At 41.2% G+C, this 24,019-nt stretch overlaps 2 protein-coding genes across 4 annotated transcripts; one reads left to right on the forward strand and one right to left on the reverse strand.

Annotated features, from left to right (window-relative positions):
- Positions 1-1,789: 1,789 nt before the first annotated feature.
- dennd11 (DENN domain containing 11) lies at positions 1,790-13,327 on the reverse strand. The gene is made up of 10 exons (XM_084061022.1): positions 12,898-13,327; positions 11,613-11,804; positions 9,399-9,498; positions 9,062-9,220; positions 6,879-7,032; positions 6,070-6,208; positions 4,955-5,086; positions 3,708-3,858; positions 3,531-3,599; positions 1,790-3,082 (listed from the first exon to the last, which is right to left on the reverse strand). The coding sequence occupies exons 1-10, from the start codon at positions 13,142-13,144 to the stop codon at positions 2,887-2,889; spliced, it is 1,539 nt and encodes a 512-aa protein (XP_083917148.1). The 5' UTR covers positions 13,145-13,327; the 3' UTR covers positions 1,790-2,886.
- On the forward strand, positions 13,037-23,469 carry wee2 (WEE2 oocyte meiosis inhibiting kinase). Of its 3 annotated transcripts, none has more exons than XM_084061021.1 (12): positions 13,037-13,174; positions 15,480-15,721; positions 16,125-16,330; positions 16,601-16,658; positions 17,484-17,653; positions 18,635-18,756; positions 19,518-19,664; positions 20,460-20,567; positions 20,684-20,769; positions 21,120-21,290; positions 21,890-22,044; positions 22,661-23,469. In XM_084061021.1, exons 2-12 carry the CDS (start codon positions 15,482-15,484, stop codon positions 22,836-22,838), a joined length of 1,641 nt encoding a protein of 546 aa, XP_083917147.1. In that variant the 5' UTR covers positions 13,037-13,174; positions 15,480-15,481; the 3' UTR covers positions 22,839-23,469. The 3 variants fall into 3 exon arrangements, with proteins under 3 accessions (XP_083917147.1, XP_083917145.1, XP_083917146.1); XM_084061019.1 differs by lacking the exon at positions 13,037-13,174 and adding an exon at positions 13,184-13,305; XM_084061020.1 differs by lacking the exon at positions 13,037-13,174 and adding an exon at positions 14,380-14,576.
- The last annotated feature ends 550 nt before the right edge of the window (positions 23,470-24,019 follow it).

Raw genomic sequence — 24,019 nt, forward strand, 5'->3', positions numbered from 1 at the left:
GTATCCAAAAGACACTATCTCCAGAGTCCAGGTCAGTCCATCTCTAGAACTGGATTCACAATGGGACTCTGATGAAAAGAGAGAAGAACTCTCAACCGGAACAGATGGGGCTTTTTCTGTGAATCTGCCCAGGGGGAGAGAGAGAGAGGGTGGGGGGTCCACTCTTCCCCTCACTACTGGCCATGACATCACCACACAGACAAAGGGATGTTTGTCATAGAGACAGACAAGTGCAGAGGACTTCTCTGAATCTGAACAAGAAAACGGCAACAACTCTCAATGAATGTGTTCACTCAACTCAACAGGAACCAGGAGGAAGTTGGAACATGAAATCCAACTGTGCAAGGTATCTCCTTAGCACACAAAGAGCCTCTCCACGTCAGTAGGCAGACTGGCTCACACTGGCTCAGTGTAAAGAGAACAGGAAAAACGATTAATCATTTTCGTCGGAGAAAGTCAGTCCAGTAGTGGAACATGGTGCAGCATTTCATGATGAGTGTGTGTCATCAAATCACACTTAATGACGATTCCCAGATCATCACTGATCACATCAAATCAAATTAAAACCTGTAACAGTGGTGGACGTACTCAACCCTAGTATTTGAGTGAAAGTATAGACACTCCTGGTCAAATATAACTCAACAAGTGAAAGTTGCTCAGTCAAATTTGTACTGGAGTACTTGCTTTTAAAAATACTTAAGTATTCTGAATACCTAGTACATTTTCTTTTTAATATCAATGAATTTAGAAAATTCGAAACATTTTCAGATTCTTTTAAAACTAGTGAGAATGGCAGATCAGCAGGCTCACAGGCGCATTGTTAGCTTGATGATCCGCAATTTTCACAGTTTTTGAAGTAGCGGTTAAGTGGTACATTTTTCTGTATTATTTTTGTAAGTTTGCTTTCAGGGGGTTCCTTCCTAGATATCTAGAGTCACTCAAAAGTACAATATTTGTTTTTGAAATGTAGTGGAGTGAAAGCCACAAGTTAACAAAAAACAAATGAAAGTACAGATAAAAGTAAAGTACAGATACAGTACTCAAACAATTTGCTTAAGTACAGTACTCAAGTAAATATACGTTACGTAACTGTCCATCACTGTATGATACAGCACTCTAGTGTGTAGTACTGTAGTTTTAAATGTGCTGGCTTAAAAAAAGTGCAAATTCTAATAGTACATATTACAGTATTAAACTAAAAGGGGGTGCTCCGCAGAATGTTTATCTCCACCAGGATGGGTGGCCCAACCATAGCTGTGTCCTGTAAGTCGTGAGTTGCAGCCATCAGGACCCGAGCTAGCTGCGGAGAGGACTTCCCTAAAGGCAGAAGTGGAAGCACTTTTGGAGGTGAGGCTCTATAGAGGCCCCTCAACATGCGATACCAATTTGGGGTTGATTGAATAAAAAAGCAAAAAGTGTGTTTTGAAGAAAATCTTGTTAGGTCAAAATGGGGGTGACCTATATGGGGAGTTGCAGCATGATGCAGTACGGATTCAGAGAACATTACATTTAAATTGTACTCTCCAGTTCAAGAGTAATGGGTCAAAATGTAAAGCAGGTATAGTGTCACCATGAAGCTGATTAGAAAAAAATGGGGTGGAGTTAGCCTATTGGCAGCGTGCGTGCTTAAAAAGGTTTGATACTGATCGGTCCAGTGGTTTCCGAGATTAAGTCCACGCACACACAGACACACAGGGGCCTTCGGCCTGGCAGAGATAACAACCTTTATCCTCTCACTCCCTCTGTAAAGTTAGCGTCGTAATAATAATAGCTCATCCAATGTCCACCATACAGTATAATATTTTATGCCAGCAACAACAACAATTCAAACAACAGCAAACAATTCAACATACTGGTTTCCATACCACACCTCTCACTTTCCGTGCTGAAAACAAAGATTCTTGTGCACACGATCAAGTGAGATCAAACATCATATTTTGACAAAACACGCATACTTAATATTGCTCCCTTTTTGAAAGGCAAGTAGAGTGGTCACAAAGCATTGTTATTTTTGCAAATTGCCAAAATTATGAAACAAAATAATAAACATCAGCTTAATATTACAAAACGTCCAACGATTTGTATTACAGCCTTAAAATAGAAACCATTCATTCATTTGAAAGGTTTTCCTCATAGAGCCATTGACTGAACCTGTGTCAGAAACGCAAGTTCGGCTTAATGGCTGAAGAAAGAAAATCACCTCCCAATATTTCAATATGTAGAATTATAGATTCCAAGTGATATGAATCGATAATCTTCCAACAAACCGTCAGAACAGGTGAATGTTGGTTCTGAAGCACGCTCAAAGTCAATTACTTCCACTTGGAGATAAGCGCGGTGGAGAACCAGGCTCATATGGATCGACCAATCAACATCCCATGATGAACTGGCCCGATCATACTCCTCCATATTTCCCTACAACGCACAATGCCCTTTGTTGTACGATGAATAGCAAAAATAGCTGATCTACAAGCTCACAATGTGCCGCATTGCAATGTGTCGTAAGCTTGTAGCTCACCTATTTTCACTTATTTTTTTAAATTGTTGACAATGCAAAGTCAAGACGAGATCTGTGTCAGAAGAGGAAAGGTGACAAGCGAACAGACAAACCTTGGCGGTGAGAAGCTGGAGACGTGAAAGACAACAGCTAGCCAGCGACCACAGAGGTCACGCTATCCACCTGGCGTGGATGCCGGGTTCCTGGGCCTCTAGTGCATCCAAGTAAAGTGCCTTCATTGTCAACACTGGCTGGCCATGAATGGCTTCAAGAGGCCAAACGATACAGAGATAGAAACGGATAGGAAGGAGGAGGGCTTGTCTCGGGAGAGCTGCTGGCCTCCTGGAAGCAGCGGATATCCAGTGGTTGCAGACGGAGAGCGTTTGTTTTCAGGGGCAGCAGGAGGTCTCTACGACCAGCATGGCGTCTATACCGTACACGTCCAGCAGGTCCACCAGGAAGGAGCGGTCGGCCTGGGGGTCCAGGCCCATGGCCCGCATGTGATCAGCCGTCAGGGTGGGGTCCGAACTTCCTGCCACCTCTGACAGGATCTGGAAAATGCGGTTGTTCAGTTCCATGAAGAACCTATGGAGAATAGGATAAAGATAATGATATTACTAAATATAATATAATATATATATATATATATATATATATATATTTTTTTTTTTTTTTTTTTCATTCATTCAGATTTTAAGGTGATAACTCTGTCTACAAATCCTCTGCTTCTCTGGCTGATATTCATGTGACTGTTAAGAGGTCATGCACGACAGCCTTTCATAAATCAATCTTTTCTCCTGGGACAATTGTCGGCCGCACTTTGCTAATTGATTTCACTTTCAGCAGCGTAACTTTGATAAAAAATGTAATATTCAAGTTTCTGCAAATTAAGTTGATTTTAATACCGTGCTGAAATTTATGGAAACCAATGTCTTCCTCTCTAAAAAACTACTTGTGACTGGATGGGCTGAACATGCCAAGTGGTCCTTTAAGATCATGAAAAGCCTGTCAAGTGAAGGTCTAATAGACTCACAGAATGAAGAGATCCTCTTCGTTTGATGTACAGTCTCCATACACCTCCTGAGAGTAAAGTAGCATTTGCCTGAAGGGACCAAAATGTCATCATCGATTAACATAATTTATTTTAAAATAACATAAATAACATAACATAACATAAACAATGTCACAGACAGTGCTCCATGTTGTGTACCTTTGTTCACTCAGCTTCCTGTATTTCTCCCTGTCTGCAGCGTTGAGGCGGAGCAGTGACTGCAAACTGTTCCGGTGTGTTTTCACATTCTGGTTATCAATGTAGACGTCATACAGGTCCTTCTTCTCCTCAAAGATCTTCTCTGTTGTGCCTTCAAACACACACAAACCGTATCAGACATGGACGAACATCCCCATACATCATACAATGATTTATAGAGCCCGACCGAAATATTGGTTTGGCCAATATATGGGTCATTACACATTTCATTGTAGGCCTCCTTCGCAGTGACACATTTCATTGTAGCACACCGGAAACGGAAATGAATGTCAATTGAAGATTTTTGTTCCCATCCGCCGCCGCTCTAAAGCTTCCGCTAATTATCTCGGTGTTGTTTTTCTCCGCGCTGAACGCTGTTTAATAGAAACTGCGACTACTGCAAAATGGCGCCGATTGAAAATTTCTTCTCTGGGCCACTTACACAGCTACCCTGTATGTCTACAAACAGTTTAACGCGCGATAATAAGGAATTTGCGAGGTCTGTGGCGACGTGAAAAAAACAAAAAAACAACAATAAATCGCTGGCACTGGTGAGTACATTATGATATTAAACTCTGGCATGGAATGTGTTAAAGAACAACTACCATAACATTTTGTAAAAAAAAGAAATGTATATTATAAATATAAATCTTAGTGTTTTGCCAATTATTTGGGGGCCCACTTGCAGGTTGAGAATCACTGGTTTAAGACTCCACAATTGAGATAACCCATTAAAACCGGGAAAGCATCCGTGTAATTTCAGATGTTTGCGTTGGCTATTCGAAAATAGCAGATATACAAGCTCACAGCTTGTACATCTGCTATTTTTGTTCATTTTTAAAAAATCTTGAAAGTGTGAGAACTACTGATTTAAAGGTCATTCGTACAATCGGCCTCAGGTCTTAATTAACCTCGCATCACCAGTCTTTCCACATCGGAGAAAAGCCTGGTATGCGTTACTAAAGACCTGTGTGATCCGATCTAGGCCACGCCTACTGAAAAAAATAAAGAAAATAATTCTCTTTCCGGATTGTTCCGATCCGGTTTTGCGGTGCCGCTTTGTTTTGGTTCCCCAATCCCTATTTAAAATGGAATAGAATTTCCCCCGGATCATAGACCCGAAAAGGTATGCTTCCCAGGCTAGGTCTTAATGGAATCGGTCGGGCTCTAATGCTTTATTCATCATCTCTCCTTCAGACATCACTCACAGGCCACGTATGACAACTCGGTTGCCAGGGTAGTGATGTCCGCAATGTTGATGTAGAAGAAAGGACGGAACTCAGGCACAGATCCCCCCATTCCAGGTAGAGAGACGTTGGCCAGACAGCAGCAGCAGTACACTGAGGGAGGAGTACATCACATCATCACGTTTCATCAAACAGGCCCCAACGCCAAGAGAGGGAAAATGAGCCAAAGATAGAGAGCATAATTGTCGCTGTCGGGTGGAAACCTTGTATGTTCAAAAAGTTACTTTTCAGGAAATGGAAAAAGAAAACCTGTGTTCCAATGGATTCAATGTAGTTATTATTTAGTCACAAGTTCTTGTTAATACTTTCAATTGGTTATTTCATTGGTTATTTTACAAAACCCACAGACTAATTTGTTTTAATCAAAAATAGCACAGTAGGGCATTCATTTATGAAGAAAAAACTAAACAGAACATAAATTAACCAAAGTTAAAATACAGATACAAGGTTTCTGCCTGACAGCAATGATATTTAATCAATGATAGCAGGATTAATATAGCTGTGCAAGCATTTAGTTTAGCTTATTTGCACAATATAAAGGGAACAAGTACATTCATTAAAATAAAAAACAGCAATTACACTGTAGGACAGGAAGGAAGCCCAGAGTCCTTTCCTTGTTGACCACTTTCAATCTGGTGTCAGCATTTTGGGCATGTAATTATTGGTCAAACACTTCTAAATGTTCCAAAAAACGTCACTCACATCTTTCCTTTTTCTTTTAAAAATAGCAAAAAATAGTTGATCTACAAGCTCACAATGCAAAATATACATACAGGATTTAAGTGGTCTCTAGCATCTGGCATTTTGCTTTAAAACACAAAATGACTATCCTTTTTGGTCATAGGTGGTATGGCCGACTTTAAACAAGTAGAATAGAATAAAAAGCTGGCATAAATTGCTGATGTAGCAAAACAATAGAAGCATTACATAAAACAAGTATTATCTAAAAACACAAAACAGACATGAAAAAAAAGAAATGAACAAATTGAAAAGCAGATGGAATAAATAAATATTAAAAACCATACAGAATGGTTTGCGTGCGTGCGTGCGTGTGTGTGTTTGTTTAAGCTACTCACCCCTATAGCAGACCACGCCGACAGGGGGAGGAGAGAAGATCAGGATACGCTTCCTGAGCAGAGCAAACTTCCACAGCACCATGATCTGCTCCCCGAAGAACCGGATGAACTGGGCCATGCAGCCAGCAGGGTGGGTGATCTGCCCAACGTACAGTATACATTATTTAAAAGACCAACGCTGCTTTTCAGACACTCTTACCAAGGCAAAATCTGACCCTGTGAGTGAGTGAAATTTTAAGAATCTCACAAACCCAGGCCTAAAAAGATATAGACAATATAGGTATAGAAAATAAATTGTGCGATTTTTCTTTCATCATTCACTTTACAATTTAGGCATTTAGCAGACTTATCCAGAGCGACATACAATAAGCAAGGTAAACACATATATCAAATGTATGTGACAGTGTAGTGCCTCAGTAAACTAGGATCACAGGTAAACTAAGAACCTAGCATCAGTCTAAACAATATACTATAAAAACATATATCTGTACTGAATGAAATTATAGAACCAGTAGGTTCACAATTAACCATCTGTCTAAATAAAATGCTATCTGAATTACATTTTAACCTTTGCATAAGTCTGCATAGTCGTCAAGGCTAGGTCAAGTGCTACGGGCTTAGTTACTTGACAAGGTAAATAATCACATAAATACAGTGCAGAGAGAACAATGTAGCCTAAAATAAACTAGGTAAACAATTAACCTAGAATCTAACAAAACAACACGTGTTCTATTAAGTGAACGCTCACAGGTGTTCACGTGAGGTGGTTGGTGATGAAGCGTGCCCGGGCCAGCCAGGAACATTTTTACCTTCATCTCTGGGTGCATGCAGCGGTTGATGGTGGTGGCGCTCCAGGTCGGGCAGGCCGTGACCAGGCCATTTCCTGCTGGAGGAAGGACAGCCTTCTTATCCTCATAGAACGCCTCCAGTGCAGTGTACTGTCCAGGGCATTGCAGCTGATGTCTGCAGAAACAATACATGAAATTGGTCCGGGTAGCTCAGTCAGTAGCAAAGACAATGGACCACAAGGTTCTGGGTTCGATCCCGGGCACAGCCAACTCAACGTATTGAGTACCACGACTAAGTTGTGCGGTAAGTACGGGGGAGCTGATGGTAGGTGTTGCGCTCCACCTCAGCAATCCATCTTTCAGGGGTTTAGTTCATTGAAAAGGGGATGGACACCCTCATTCTCGGCCGATATGAGACAATAAGGCACTCCCACCTATATGTACCAAGTAAGTAAGTACGTATGTGTGGTTTAAAGACAAAATTCCTGTTCCAATTTTGTCTGCTCATTTTTTGTTTCATGACTTGGTATCCCGAACGCATTTCTGTTTACTAAAGAGCTAGAGCGAGAGACACCTGTTGCTGAACAAACACTCCAACAGCAATGATAGCTCGGAATACAGAGATATTTAACACTTATTTTAACAATGAAATACCACAATCCCTTTAACCTATACTATGCTTTAGTAGACAATAGAGGGAAGGAAAAGAGTTGTCATTTAATGAAATAAGTGTCATGATTTAAGAATGCAGCTAGAATTAAGCAGAGAATAAAATACGTTGGTTTGGGAGTGGTAGAAACATGTTATTAATGCCAGTAACTGCCACACACCATTTCATGAGGCAGTCTTACACATGGGCCGTATTGTGCAGGTTGACTTCACAAGGTAAATGCAGTATTACGTGATGAGAAACGTCTCACGCAGCCTACACGTCCCAGACGGAATCCATTTGTGTTCAATCCTAAAGCCTTGCCTAGATGACTGCACTCCACACGGTTCAAGAAGTGAACTCCAATTGTATTATAAGTGCTATAACTGCATTTCCCACATGAAACAGTAGCTCTGTGTTATCTTTACGCATAGCCAATGAGGAGATAAGATCTTCTGAAGCAGAAGGACGGAGCCACTGAAGAGAAAAGACACTGTCAAGGTTTCTTTCATTTCACTGCTTAAGCTTAATTTATAGGCTACTCCGCGTCACGACAGTGGCTGTGGCTCAGGGTTCATGTTTAATAGATGAGAACGTTTAGAATACAGGACGGAAGCAAATAAAAGGGAAATCTGTGAAAAGATAACAGGTGGGAATTGAAAGAAATGGGGAGAAAATATGGAAATAAGGTGGTGCGGGGTGTAGGGTTTAAGCGCACGCACGCACGCACGCACGCACGCACGCACGCACGCACGCACACACACACACACACACACACACACACACACACACACACACACACACACACACACACACACACACACACACACACACACACACACACACACACACACACACACACACACACACACACACACACACACACACGAATGAACAATGTTTTAATTAATAATAGTGCAGATAGCAGATCTACAAGCTTACTATACGTGTCACAATGCGATGCGTTGTTAACTTGTAGATCAGCTATTTTCACTATTTTTGTACGGCACCATCGGCAAAGTATAATACAGGGTCAAGTGGTTAATTAGTCTAATTGATTTAGCAGAATATAAATTATTAGGGTTGTCCGATATTGGCTTTTTTACCGATAACCGATATACCGATATTGTCCAACTCTTAATTACCGATACCGATATCAACCGATACCGATATATGCGGGGATTATTGTGATTAGGGTAAGCTCAAATTTCATATCACACACACCATATACAGTAAGAACTCCTGTAACTTATTTATGAAGCAAAAAAAAAAAAAAAAAAAAAAAAATTTTTTTTCAAAAACCGATACCGATATTTTCCCGATATCAATTTTTATGCTAATATCGGCCGATAATATCGGGAGGCCGATAATATCGGACATCCCTATAAATTATAAACAATCTATTGGAATTATTTTGGTGTCGAGAACCTTGCTTCTCGATTATTCGGTTAAAAGTTAAAAGGTTATTGGTTCTAAATATTGGATATATTTTCGGTTAATTGCCCAGCCCCACTGTACATCTCCACTACTCCTCTCCATCCAGAATATGTCTTACCTAACTTGGTTCTCCAGGAACTGCATGTATCTGTAGAGGAGCGTATAGGAAGGAGACAGGATGCCCACAGATTTCATACGTGCTCCTCGTTCCACCTCACTCTCCACAGGCATGTTAGCAAAACAGGCCAGACCAAAGTAACAGCCTTTACGGAAATATCTGCCCAGAGTCAAGACAGAAAAACGTCCATTTACGAGTGAGCACGCTGTGATTCTTAATGTGGACATGGTCATGAGACAACAATCAATCATGTAGTAGAATACTTTATTTGTATGATACGCAGGAGTTCCTTCCTGTTGATTGTTTATTGTTGATTATTGATAGCTGAAATACTTACATAAAGTCACTGGAAATCCGGTGGGAGCCACTGGCCATTGACTTGAACTCGACTCCATCTAGATTAATGTCTTGAGGCAAGCACCATTCTATCATGTTGCCTGGCATCACACACACACACACACACACACACACACACACACACACACACACACACACACACACACACACACACACACACACACACACACACACACACACACACACACACACACACACACACACACACACACACACACACACACACACACAGTTTAGGCATTTAGCAGACGCTCTTAATCCAGAGCGACTTACAGTAAGTAAGGACACAAGATAATACATCATAATACATCAATAGTACACCAAATGCATAGAAATAGTAATCTAATAATAAAGTAATACACAAGTAAACCAATAGTCTAATAATAACTAATACATACGTAAACCAATAACCTATCATCAGCCTGTACATTCTCTCACACACACACACACACACACACACACACACACACACACACACACACACACACACACACACACACACACACACACACACACACACACACACACACACACACACACACACACACACACACACACACACACACACACACACACACACACACACTATCCAAGTCCAATTATTAATTATTATTATCCAATTATCCAAGTGACTATTAAGCATTCTTCCCTAAAAGTCCCTTTCTTTTTATTACATCTTTCACTTTGACCACTTCCTCTATTTTAGTTCTTTTTTTAAGCAGGCGAGTTAAAGAAGGAAGTCATAGAAGACAGTCAGGCATCTACTACAGTTCATCTCACACAATTATTGTCAGAATTTGTTTGCCCTACAGGTGTATTTTTAAGAAAGCATTATTGCAGAACAAAACGGTCACTAGAGACAACTGTTTCTAGTTGAGTTATTACTCAACTCTATTTAGATTCACGTCTTGAGGCAAGCAAGACGTGATCATATTTCCTTCCATTCAACACACACACGTCGTCGCGCACACACAATTATAATTTCAATTTCACCTCTTCCTCTAATCTTTTATAGCAGACAAATGAAAGAGGGAAGTCGGAGAAGACAAACATTCATCTACGCTTCATGTCACTCACAGGCCCGTCAGCAATTTGTTTGCCCTGCAGCTGCATTTTTAAGATTCACAATTCAAAAGGTGTTTAGGCTATTTATTTGTCACTCACTCATACTTGTACAAGCAGTACAAGTAAAGGGAGATAGGAGAAACACATTTCTGATGAAGACAAACAGTCCTGACGAAGGTCAAGGACAGTAAGAATTCATGTTATTGAATAAAGTATATTTTTGCAAGTTTCAGACAGTGACTCACTCTCTCGTTTTTTAAGCTTGGATTTTCTTATTATCCTACACATCTGTCTTTTTTAAAGGTGTGAAGGCCTTTAGTCAAGTTTATAATGCAGGTTCAAAAGAAGACGAATAAAGGTAAACAACCTTCAGCAACAATGGATAGTGTGCAGAATATGAAGGAGAAATGATTTAGCAACCAAGATATACGAATAGCTAATACAGTAAATACAGTCCAAGTATACACCAAAAGCAGAAGAACCATTATTGTTTAGTTCAGTGTATTCAGTGTTTTTGATAGATACAGACAGAGACGACATGGCTGGACTAGCTCCTTCATGCCTTGAGCCTATCCCTACTTTTATAACTGTCCGGGTGACCTTTACAATTTAGGCATAATAGCACACATTCTTATCCAGAGCAACTTACAAGTGCGAGATCAGCATAAGCAGTGTAAGCATGAACTCTTGCCAACAAACAACATGCTGAATAGTCACATACAGTACATGTAAGTAGAGTGCAGAGAGAACAATGTAGTGCCTCAAAGAAACAAGGATACAAGGTAAACAATGAACCTGGTATCGGTCTAAAAACAACATGCTATTTAAATAACATTTATGGTCAAGAATAACAAATCTATGTGAAATCTAAGGAAAAAGAAAGAAACACTAGAACAAGTGGGCAATATACTGTATATCTGCATAGTAATCTATTTAATTCTAATCTATCGAAAAAGGTGACAAGAAGTACGGAGCCAGGCTAGACAAGAAGGGATACAAGCCTACAAGGAGAGTGAAGTGCTAGGGGTGAGGTGGAGTCTGAAGAGGTGGGTTTTCTGACTACAGTAACTACCGTTTATCCTTGCAATGCCATTGGACAGTAAATGTGTTATGAAGGGGCTTTCCTCACCTGATCTCGTATCGAAGGTGACCACAAACACAGCCACGATCTGGTCTTTTTCCTCCCACTGTTCTTTGACAGGGAGGAGGCTGGGAATGACATCCCACCCTTGACCACCATGTTCTGCTGTAAGCCGGGCCGGGCTGGCATGATGATCCCCCCCGCTGGAAGCAACAACAGCTGCTACATTTCTTGGACCCCCTGTAGTCAGTGGTGAAAAGTAACTAAGTAAAGTTTTTTGCATTACATTTACATTTAATTACATTTGCAATTGTGAGGTACTTTACTTGAGTATTTCAATTTGTTTATACTTTATACTTCTTTAAACAAATTTACTACATCTCAGCGGTAAATATTGTACTTTTTCCTCTAGTACTTGAAAACTTTAGTTACTTTGCAGATTAGATTTAGCCAATTTTCTTTATTATTTCTATATATCATTTAATGATATATTTAAAAATCAGGTTAATCACTTTAACCCTATATATCAGCTATTTGACAATAGCCCATCTACAAGCTCACAACGCATTATGATGAGATGTGTTGTGAGCTTGTACATCTGCTATTTTCAAAATATCTTGAATTATTATATATATATTTTATATAATAATATTTTAACAACACAAATCTTGTATGGGGCCACTGGTACAAAATCGTTTCAGATGGGGGTCCGCGACTAAAGAAAAAGCATATTAATTTGGGGGGTCCCTGACATTCAAAAGTTTTGACTATAGGCCTACCAGTGGGTAGCTACAGTAACACTGCAGTAGCCTAGCCCTAGTCAACTAAAACAGTGGTCCCCACATGATTTTGGTTGGGACCCCAGATGACAGTGAAGTGACAATTTAAGGACTTTTAAGACCTTTTAAATTAAATACATAAATAAATAAAAAATATAGAAAAAAAGACCATCACTGCATCAAAGGTCATCAACTATAAAATCAAAACTGGTCAAACATTGGCCAAATTATTCGTTGCAAGGCGTTGTGAGTTGTAGATCGGCTATTTTCACCATATAGCTGTGGAACCGTCGACCGAGTCAAACTATACGTGTAATACCTCAACAGAACTCCTACATTCCAAGTGGTTCTCAGGGTTGGGGTGGTCCCCAGTCCAAATATGATTATTTTGGGGGGGTCACTCCCTCCCCAGATCAAATATGATTATTTTGGGGGGGTCCCCAATTCAGATGTGATTATTTTGGGGGGTCCCCGGTTCAAATATGATTATTTTGGGGGGTCGCGGCCTGAAAAGGTTGAGAACCACTGTACTAAAGTACTGTACGAGCACTTGCCTGTGGTGGTGCAGGTGGTGGTGGTGCTCCACCCAACAGTAGTGCCACTCGACGCAGTGCCACCCCCCGCCGTGCTGGTGCGGCAGTCCGGCGGCGGCTTGGAGGAACTTTTCTCCGATGCCTCCTCGTTCTGTTCGCCGGGAGACGTGGGGGAGATCCGGTGGGTCGGTGGATCGGGTGGCGGCGGTGGTTCGATCTCCTCCCAGTCGAGCAGCCGAGCGCGATCCGACTGCTGCTCGACCATCATGATCCAATTGGTTCTGAAAGGATCAGAACGGTAAAATGACAACAACAACAGCAACGACACACAGATCCTGCTGAATAATAAGGCTGTAGAATCAGATCCACATGATGATGATCAGGGAATGGATCCTTATTCCTCCTCCGTGCTGTTTGTTGCTTCTATTTGTAAGCGTGTCACATACGCTGCTCTCTCTCTCTCGTTGTGTTTTGATGACGTCACCCGCTTCCGCTCACACACTCTCGGATCCTGTAGTGTTGGTTTTGACTCTCCGACAGGGTACCATGGAGCAGTGTAGCTTAGGGGCCAGTTGCACCACCTCACACTAAATTCAAACTTAGCCTAGTTATAGCTTAAATGGCTATTAAAAAAAGCCATTTAACCCCTTTTAGCTGGAAAAGTATCTGTGTAATTTTTAGATTTCTTTGGCTATTCAAAAATAGCAGATATATGAGCTTGTAGATCTGCTAGTTTTTGTTTTGTATGTGATTTTTTTTGCAAATCTTTAAATATATATATATATATATATAAAATATATATTCAGACTCATTTTCACGATTTTACAAAAAATAGCAGATCTACAAGCTCATAGCGCTGCACTCGGTGCCGTGCTATGAGCTTGTATATCTGCTATTTTTGAATAGCCAAAGAAATCTAAAATGACAGAGATACTTTCCCGGATTGAATGTGTTTAAGCTATAACTAGGCTAAGTTTGAACTTAGTGTGAGGTGGTGCAACTGGCCCCTGGTCCATAGCAGAAGGAGTTACGGTGTTACTTTCAAGCCGTTGCCCGTGCACGCCTGGTAGCGCCGACGGCGCAGCCTCTCGTCTGTAGTCTAAATAAAAAATACACTCTCGCTCCTCGCCAAAACAAACACGGGTTTAAGATGTTGAAAGCCTACTTTCCTTAGTGGGAACACCCCGAGTCCCCCACCTCAGGTCTAAAATACACCTTTTTGGACAGAAAAGAAAACATTTCACCGGATTGAAAAATGTTTTTGCTACTCCACTGCGCCTCCTACAGATCTGGTCAATGGATTTCTATTGACAAGATCTGTAGGAGGCGCAGTGGAGTAACTAAAACATTTTCTTTTCTGTCCAAAAAGTGTATTTTAGACGTGAGGTAGGGCCGTGGGGGGATCTGAGTGTTCCCACTAAGGAAAGGAAAGTAGGCTTTCAACATCTTAAAACCGTCTTTGTTTTGGTGAGTAGCAAAAGTGTATTTGTGTAGTAAGTGTAGCGAAAGAGAGAGATGACCAAATAACTAACTGGACAATGCGTCTCTGTCGGGTCTAGTCTGTACCTTTAACGTCAGGTGCGTTGAAATAGATCATATTTCACTGAGCCAATCAGATAGGAGACGGAGCTTGCTTAATCAGGAAACAATTTGCATACGCAGCGGGATATTCAAGATGCCTGGTGGTGGTGGTAGAGTTTGTAAGTATTCAACTAAAATAAATGCTGGTTAGTAACAAGTTGTTAGATTTGCAGTCACTTGAACCACTTAAATAGGCCTATCTGAACATCACGGATGTAGCCTACAGTACATGTCATTTTCTCCACATGATTTAATTTGATGTGGGGTTAAATAAAACCTTACATTGATACTACCATGCTACACTGCTAGTCTGCTAGGAGTCTGAGTATCCGAAGACTCACCTGTTCAGACCCCACCAGCGCTCCTCTCTCCTTGTAGGCCTGTCCCTTCTTGATGCTAGTTTACTATGCAAATATAATATAATATCTTGGTCAATCGTTCTCATGATTTGTTATTACTTAGATTAGCCCCCCCCCAAAAAAATAATAATAATGTTAATTGTATTTAAGAAAGTTGTTTAAACAGATGGTAGGTTCATTGTCTATCTGGTATCCTAGTTTCTTTGAGCCACTACATTGTTCTCTCTCTGCACTCTACTTATGTGACTATTTACCTAGTTTGTTGACTAGGGTTCATGCTTTGGCCTACTCTGCTTACTGTGATCTTGCACTTGTGATGTGAGTTGCTCTGGATAAGAGCCTACATTGTTACTGTAACGATAAATTATTTATTTAATGATTGTTCTACCGATTACTTCACAGTGTGTTTTTAACGAATGAATGTGGAGAAAAATCCAATGGATGTTTTCTTATAATCGACTAAATCGATTAGTTTGATTAACCACATAAGCCACATTATACTTGGTAATCTAACACTGTGGGCAAAACAAATATCAAAAGTAGCTGATCTACAAGGTCATTATGCACCGCAACAACGTGACACCATTGGCGGTTTTTTATTTATTACAATTAATTAAATTAGTTTGAATAACTATTGCACCCCCACAATTCTGCCCCCCACAGGCATGGCAACAGTGATGTACGACGGGACGTCGAGCTGTGGTGACGAGGACAGCAGCAGTGACAACAGCTCGGATGAAGGTCACTTTAAATTCAGCGGGATCGTTCAGAGTCCTGGTTCTTCATGCCGGACCCCCAGGGTCCAGAGGCACCGCAGCAGGAGCAGTGCTGTAGAGCCCTCCAGTCCCATCCCCTACGCAGCCTGGAGGAAGCTGAGGCTCTGTGAGTCCCCCAACACACCTAAGGTCAGTGGTGGACACATTGACAAAGTACATTTCCTTTTAATATCAATTATCAAAGCTGAAATTTAGACATTTTACGAACAATCCAAAAATATTGAAAATAGACACATGACATGAGCTTGTAGATTGGCTATTTTCACTGTGCACAAGTGAAATGCACAAGTGGTTATAATGTATTTTTGTACGTTTGGGGTCCCTTAGAAATGTAGTGGAGTCAAAACAAAAGTACACATTTGTCTTAAAAATGTAGTTTAGTGAAAATGATGAACGTTCCAAAGAATCAACAACCAAAATGCTCAAGTAAAGTACAGATACTCAATGTACTTGGGTACAGTTCTCGAGAAACAGTACTTGTGTGTTACTGTCCACCATGGATACGTGTGTACTTCCTCCATGTCTCCCGTAGAGCCTGTTGTGTAGGTCATCTGAGCCGTGCTCCAGCACCAAGATAGGTCGCAGTCAACGAGCCCTGCGTTTTGGGAGTCGCAGCCGCGCACCCTCGGTCAACGTGAATCCCTTCACCCCGGACACCGTTCGCAGGAGCAGCGAGCACTACAAGAGGAAGAGCTGTGGGATTGATGATGACTATGTTGTCTACGAGCACGGGCACAAGTAAAATGACCAACTACTTTAAGTGTGTGTGTGTGTGTGTGTGTGTGTGTGTGTGTGTGTGTGTGTGTGTGTGGGTGTGGGGGGGGGGGCAAATAATACATATCCATATTTATCATGTCAGGTATTTTTATTTCCTTTTATTACTGCCTCCTATGTGGCTTTCTTACCTACTGAGATTTCCTGACTGACTAACACTATTCTATTCAGAGTGTAACAGGTTGTGTGTGGGCTGTGCAGCCTGGCACATTAACGGTCGCTTTGTTGTTTCAGACTGAAACACAGCCTCACGTCATCGGAGGAGGATGAAGAAGCATTTCTACCACCAAAGGTATGAGTGTTTTTATGGCGTGGTGCTGAAGGAGGTTGCTGTCTAATAATAATAATATCTTGGATGTACAGTATATAGCGGTTTTCTAAGTCCTCAAAGTCGCTTTACATGGGTCAGGAGATGATCTTGCAAACAGCCAAGTTCTTGGGCACACTGTCCCTAGAGCTGTATGTTTGATACTTTTTAATATATTAGTACGTACGAAGTCGTTATAAGGATTGGCCAACATGGATTGGCCATATTGGGCACGGATGACATCACCAGCTAAACTCTTTCAGAGCCAGGCTGTCTATAAAGAAGTTAATGTCTGTTGAATCTGACTGAAACCTTGCCCAAATCTGGTGTCATACATCATAGATGACTGGCTTCACAGACTGGCCACACGGAGTCTGAGATCCATATGTAGCCACATCATTATTAAACGCTGCTAGGCGCTGCCAAGGCTTTTTTCTTATTGACCTTGCCGAAGCTGAGAAAAAGTAAGGTTGGTAAGGTTAGAGTATGATTGTTCCCCTCTCAAATGCAGGCCTCCAATTCAATCATGAGGCTTTGTCATCATTGATTGCCTCCAGAGTTCCACTCTTGTCCATCACTAAAATTAATTATTGATATTTTGTCATTAGTCTCACTTCCTGTGATCCTGGAATCTCCAAAAGAAACAGTGGTCAGATGCTTCACAAAGCACTTTGCTAGGCATTGTTCCACTGAGGACATAATCAGTAGTGTTACAATCGAACTGAACATGATCTGTGATGTCTACTCCATAGCTATCGATTCATTACACTTCTTTTTTGTCATAAAGATCTTTGTGTGTTTGTCTGGCAGAGGCAGGCTCTCGAGGAGTTCATGCTGTCGCGCTACGAGAGTGAGTTCCTGGAGCTGGAGCGCATCGGCACGGGGGAGTTTGGTACCGTGAACAAGTGTGTTAAGAGGCTGGATGGATGCTTGTATGCCATTAAACGCTCTCGTAGGCCCCTTGCAGGATCTACCAATGAGTAAGTAAAGTGCATGGGCCACTCACTGTGTCAAGTGATGGAATGAAAGGATTATCCGCAGTTCCGTACTCTCTTCAGTTAATTTCTTAATTAATTTTTTAGATTAGATTCACAGCAGCAGCATTCTATCTAGAGAAACAGACGCGTTTCGGCACGTCGGCCTTCCTCAGCGTTTCAAACTCGTTTGAAACGCTGAGGAAGGCCGACGTGCCGAAACGCGTCGGTGCGGATTATCCTTTCATTGTATGTATCTCAAGAGTCTGCACCCAGTTAAATTACAAGAGACTATTCTTCAAGACTCCCCCTGAGTAGAGCATGCCTTCTCCTGACGGTATTATCCGGTAGGAGAGCTGTCCTCACTCTAATCAGAACATTACATGCCGTCTTAATGTGACACCCTCTGTCATAAAGAAATGAAGCTTGATTTATACTTAGTCACATGCCAAAAACAGATGATATACAAGCTCACAACGTCAGTTTAAATTAAATGTAATATTAATGTAACTATGTAACTTTCCTCTTCTAACTCTGATTTGAACACGTTTTTGTTGACATTTTTACCATTGAGCCAATTGAGCATGCCTGCTTGCTCAGGGGATACATTTAATCTTGACCTTCAGGTAAACAATTGTCGGATCCTGTGTCTAGGTGAGACATGACCTTTGACACAATCTAAATGTCTCAATATAAGGGCAGGGACTGGGAGACAAAATACAACCACCCCAATTCTATAAGTTATATTGTATTAACATACTCTACCATACAGTTTGTACAAAATTACATTTTATTCATTAAAAAAGGTTATATACTGTAGTGCCACTTTAATGTTAGACATGCGTTCCTAATAAAGTGGCCGGTGAGTGTCTATAAATAATATTTTTTTTAATGTGTAATATTAGTGTTACATAGCTTTTACAGTACTTTGTATTGTATTGACATTAGATTGCTATCTAGTTGAAATGGTTGCTTTTTCCTTCTCAGGCAGTTGGCCTTAAAGGAGGTGTATGCTCACGCAGTCCTTGGACATCATCCACATGTTGTCCGCTACTATTCGGCGTGGGCTGAAGAAGACCATATGATTATTCAGAATGAATACTGTGATGGTAAGTTCACAGGTTCATGTTAGAAGATAAATGGTTGCTTTTCCACTGCATAGCACCAGTTGAACTCTTGACTCTACTCGTTTGATTTCTTTTTACATCGCAGATGGGATTCAATGTACAGTACCTGGTCGTCGTCTGTGACGAAAATAGCCTCTGCTGGAGTGCCAATTAATGCGAAAGATAACATGAATGCTGTCTAGAAACGATATCTATTTATTCTGTAGAGTCCAACAAAAGCGTTCTCATAACATCTTAAGTTTAATGGGCCATGCAGTTGCTCTTGATTCATTTCTCTTTCTTTACAATTTACTATTATATACTATACTATACTGGAGCGAACATCCATCCAAAATAGCAGAGGTAGAAGCTTACAATCAATGTGACGTGTAGCCCTGGGGGACTCCGGTCAACTAAGTATAGAGTTTAACTGGTTAAAAGTTTAACAATATTTGGGAGCCTCCATGCAGTATAGGGGTGTCCGTCATGAAGCAATGACACTATTGACGATTCTCTCTGACCATTCGGTAGTCTGCAGTGTCTTCACGTCACATTTTGGTATTGCGTCAGCTTGCTTGGTACCTCGATGGGAATTGGCATGGGTGATGCCAAAAAAGTACCTGCCACTTTTGCCTAATGGAAAACCAAAAAGAAAGGCGAGTTAAGTTGAGACTGTAGTGGAAAAGAGCCAAATTTTCTTTTGGTCTTTGTGTTAAAGTTGGACTGAATTAAGTTCACTGTTGAAACGTCTTCATACAATGCAGGCGGCAGTCTCCTTGATGCCATCGCGAAGAAGGAGCTGCAGGGTGAGTTGTTCTCGGAGGCAGAGTTGAAGGACCTGCTGCTGCAAGTCTCTATGGGTCTAAAGTTCATCCATAGTTCAGGCCTTGTACACCTGGACATCAAACCCGGTGAGTATTTGTACACACAACACAAGCCTTCCTCCTCAGTCACTCACTTATGCATTTTGTGCATGTGTACATGCATATAGTACGCACTGGTTCTCAAAGTGGGGTCCGGTGACCCCAGGGGGGAAGGTTCTGGGAGTCCCAGCAAAATGAGCAACAGTTTAAAGTTGCAACTTAACTTTCCTCTTCTACCACAGATTTGAACCTTTGCGCAGGTGCTGACATTTTACCATTGAGCTAATAGAGCCTGCCTGCTTGCTCAGGGGATACATTGAATCTTGACCATCAGGGCAACATTTGTTAGATCCTGTGTCTAGTTGATGCTACCACGTGTTATAGTTACAGTACATTGTATTAACATACTCTACCATACAGATTGACCAAAAAGTCACATAGTGCCACTTTAAACACTTTATTTTCTGGCTATTTTAGAAAATGTTGACAATCTCTTATGGAGGTGTGTGGCACAACATATTTTAAAATGAGGGTCTGCGAATGCATATCAATTTGGGGGTTCCTTGACATGAAAATATTTTAAGAATCACAGTGCATTGCGACGGCCATCTGCATTTATTTTATTTTCTCAAAGATTTATTTTTGGGCTTTTATGCCTTTTTTATTATCGATAGAACAGTAGGCTGACAGGAATTGGGGAGAGGGAGATGGGGAGTGACATGCAGCAAAGGCCATAGGGACTCGAACACGCTGTCCGGCTACATTGTAGCCTAGGTGCCCGGACCGCTACGCCAGCGATCCGGGCCGGTCATCTGCATTTTGACAACTCCTGGCGTTTTGTAGGCAATATCTTCATCTGCCAGCGGACCAGCTTGAGCGCAGGAGGCGAAGGGGAGAGTGAAGAAGAGGAAGAAAATGGAAGTTTGTCAACCGGCGTCATTTACAAAATCGGTAAGTCACATCACACAATAACACATCCAGCAAATCACGCATTAAAATAATTTGTGAGCATTGCCACAGGTCGTCATTAACTTTGTCATCGTTTGGGGTGTGACATTGCCCCGCAGGTGACTTGGGTCATGTTACGTCAATCAGCAGCCCTCAGGTAGAGGAGGGGGACAGTCGCTTCCTGGCCAATGAAGTCCTGCATGAGGTGAAGTGCTCTTGGTATTTGTAAAATCCGATTTATGATCCCTGGAGCTCGGAGCAGTCATTCTCAAAGTCGGGTCCTCGAGGGGGGTTCCAGGGGGTCCCTAGCAAAAGAAGGAGCAATTTAAACACTTAAGCCCTATTTTTTTTTGTTGCTATTTTCAGTTAATGTGGACAAATTTACTTGTGTGGGAGTCCCTGGCACAAAATCTTTTCAAAGGGGGGGGGTCTGCGGCCAAATACAGTACATACGACCTTGACATGGAAATGTTTGAGAACCAGTAGTTTGTAGATCCAGCTTCCATTCAGCTAAACCCATACTGACCCATGTGCACCCATGGCTGTGTTGTGCAGGATTTCAGTAATCTCCCCAAAGCAGACATCTTCTCCCTGGGTCTCACAGTTCTACTAGCCATCGGGGCCCCTCCTCTGCCTCAGAACGGAGACGAGTGGCACCGCCTCAGGCAGGGTCACCTCCCCCGCCTCCCACAGGAGCTCTCCCTGGCTTTCACTGGCCTCCTTCAGGTACATCATCATAATAATAATACACTTTATTTGTAACACACTTTACATTTTCACAAATCTCATGTGCTACAGGGTTTAACAATGGCATACAAACGGCAATATTGTCGGCCACACAATGCTGTTCCTTTTTATCCAGCTCTGCAAATGATTTGTATTGATCTGAAAATAATACAGATGTTAGGTTTTGTCTTTGGTTTTCACCGAATGCACCTCGTCTCTTCACGGATAATTTACTATTTTCACCAAATGTTAACCCCAGAATAGGGACTATATTATTGAAGTAGTTAACACAACGAACATACAGTAGCTGATCTAACGGCTCGAACGTGCCGCATCGCAAGTTTGTAGATCAGCTATTTTCACTATTTTGAAACATTCTTGATAATCCTTGTCTATAATGACATAGCCAGAATAGGGACATCAGGTTGTCTACAGCCAAATACATTTCATTTTGGGTGTCCTAGACATGAAAAGGTTTGAGCACCACTAATATAGCAACATACGTTTTTCAGAAAACTGTTAGGATTTAGAAGACATTTGTAGAATCGGCCTCAGGTCTTAATGGGTTTTAACTGAAATTAATTGCCTTTGTGTGTCAGTTGTTGTTGGATCCTGAGCCCAACATGCGCCCCTCTGCCTCGGCACTGTGCAAACACTCAGTCCTGGGGGGAGAGAGCACTGAGACTGGAAGACTGGCTGCACAGCTACGCAGGGAGCTCAACGTGGAGAAGTTCAGGACCGCCATGTTGGAGAAGTGAGAACAATTCCAGCAGCATCTGCCCTTCTTCCATGCCTAGCCCAGATAGTTTGAACTCTGTTCAACTAACTGATTGAAGACAATCAGTTATCGTTCAGTTATTTGTTAAAATTCCTTCTGACGTGTTGGTTCTCGCATACGGACACAAAAAAAGGAAGCATGTCTGTATCTTTTAGCAACTATAGTCAAATAAGCATTGATTGATTGAATACTTTATTTAACAGAAATGCAAACAGCACAACTACAGTTATACACTTGGTCTAAAAGGATAACCCCAAAAAGTCCTGAGGACTTGTTTCCATTGAGGTCATATGCATAACCCATAATAATAATAATAATAATAATAATAATAATAATAATAATAATAATAAGCACCGTACTGTATAGATTGTGTTTTATTGTGGAATTGGAATCACTTAAGATGAATTAATACTCTTGTCACACAACAGTGTATCTACGAAAATAACCGATTTTATACGTCGTAAAACGGAGTATCAATATTACGATTTACAATATAAGCATTTAGCAGACGCTCTTCACCAGAGCGACCTATAAGCAAGGTAAAGACACATAAGCACTTTATATTTAACAAATGCATAATTTGTGCCCTCAGGGAGCTTGAGGAGGCCCGGTTGGCAGTGAAGTCTCCACATCAGACCCGTCTGAACTGGCTTCCTGAGCTGCAGCCACCCGCTAATGGAGGCTCACTGAACAGAACGGGAAGGAGGAGGCTGATTGGTCAAGGCTTCGCCCGCTCCATGAGCTTTGGTTGTCCGGGATATGGAGTTTGATGTGTCATTGCCAGGCCTCTGTGACCATCCATCACTGTTGAATGATGTCACATCTCTTCAGCCATTTTGTGAATATTGTAAATATCACAAACGTGTCGCATAGCAACGCTTTGTCAGCTTGTAGATCGGCTATTTTTGGACAGTGACGATATACAATTTCATAATTTTGCAGCGCCTAAGTGCCTTTAATCCATGAGGAAACGCTACTGTACCTCAGTAGTTTTTATAGGAAAGGGTTTTGGGTGTCGTGATTTTAAAATGTCTACTTGTGAAGACTGATTCATACTTATTTGCACAATGGTGTTGCGTACCGCAAATGGCCGACCTACAAGCTCACCACCTTTCACATCCATGACAAGTGAGTTTGTAGGTCTGCTATTTTCAGCACGTGACACAATCATGTGACCGAGTATAAATTAGACTTGTGGCATATGTGAGCCATCATTTAGAATATTGCCTCAGGGATCACTGATAAGGACTTTTTATTTTAATTTTACTTTGCAAATAAAAATGTTTTAAACCTTTTAATAAGTGGTCTTCATGACTTGAGTTGGACTTGCTAGTCTTTCTTTATTAGCTTTTTACTTTTAAAGGTTGATGCCGAAGTCTAAATGTCAAACGTAAGGCGTCTTAAAGGCAGCCTGCTGTCCATACCGTAGGTTTAGATTTTTAATGCATTGCTAAAGTAATTAGGTTCTGTCTGCAAATTAAAATATAAAGAATAGTCAAAAGTTCAGAGTTTTGTTGAGGGTTTTTTTTGTTGACACTTCTAAGACTGATTAATTATTGAGCCTTTTACAGAAAAGTGTAGTAATAAACGTTATTTATAGAGCACTTTTAAAATAATCAGACCAGGATTCAGGGCTGGACTGGGACAAAAAAAAATCCTATTCCTAAATTTCCTATCTGCACACATTTCTCTCTTAAAATCACAGTTGTTTCGCAATGTAGGGTCCGGTGACCACTAGGCGTCCAAATGGACACTTCTGTCTGTAACTGACAGTGTACAAATGGACCCTTTAGAGGACTGTAACCAAATGGACCCTTACGGGTCTGTATCTCTGAGTATACAAATGGAACTGTATCCTTGAATTTTCATTCTCATAGTTAAAATACCACTGAGGATTTATTATTAGAGAGAGAGAGAGAGAGAGGTATTAAATAGGTGTCTGTGGACTATT

The sequence above is a fragment of the Gymnoscopelus microlampas genome, assembly GCF_963454915.1.
Source record: "Gymnoscopelus microlampas genome assembly, chromosome: 6".
Classification (NCBI taxonomy): domain Eukaryota; kingdom Metazoa; phylum Chordata; class Actinopteri; order Myctophiformes; family Myctophidae; genus Gymnoscopelus; species Gymnoscopelus microlampas.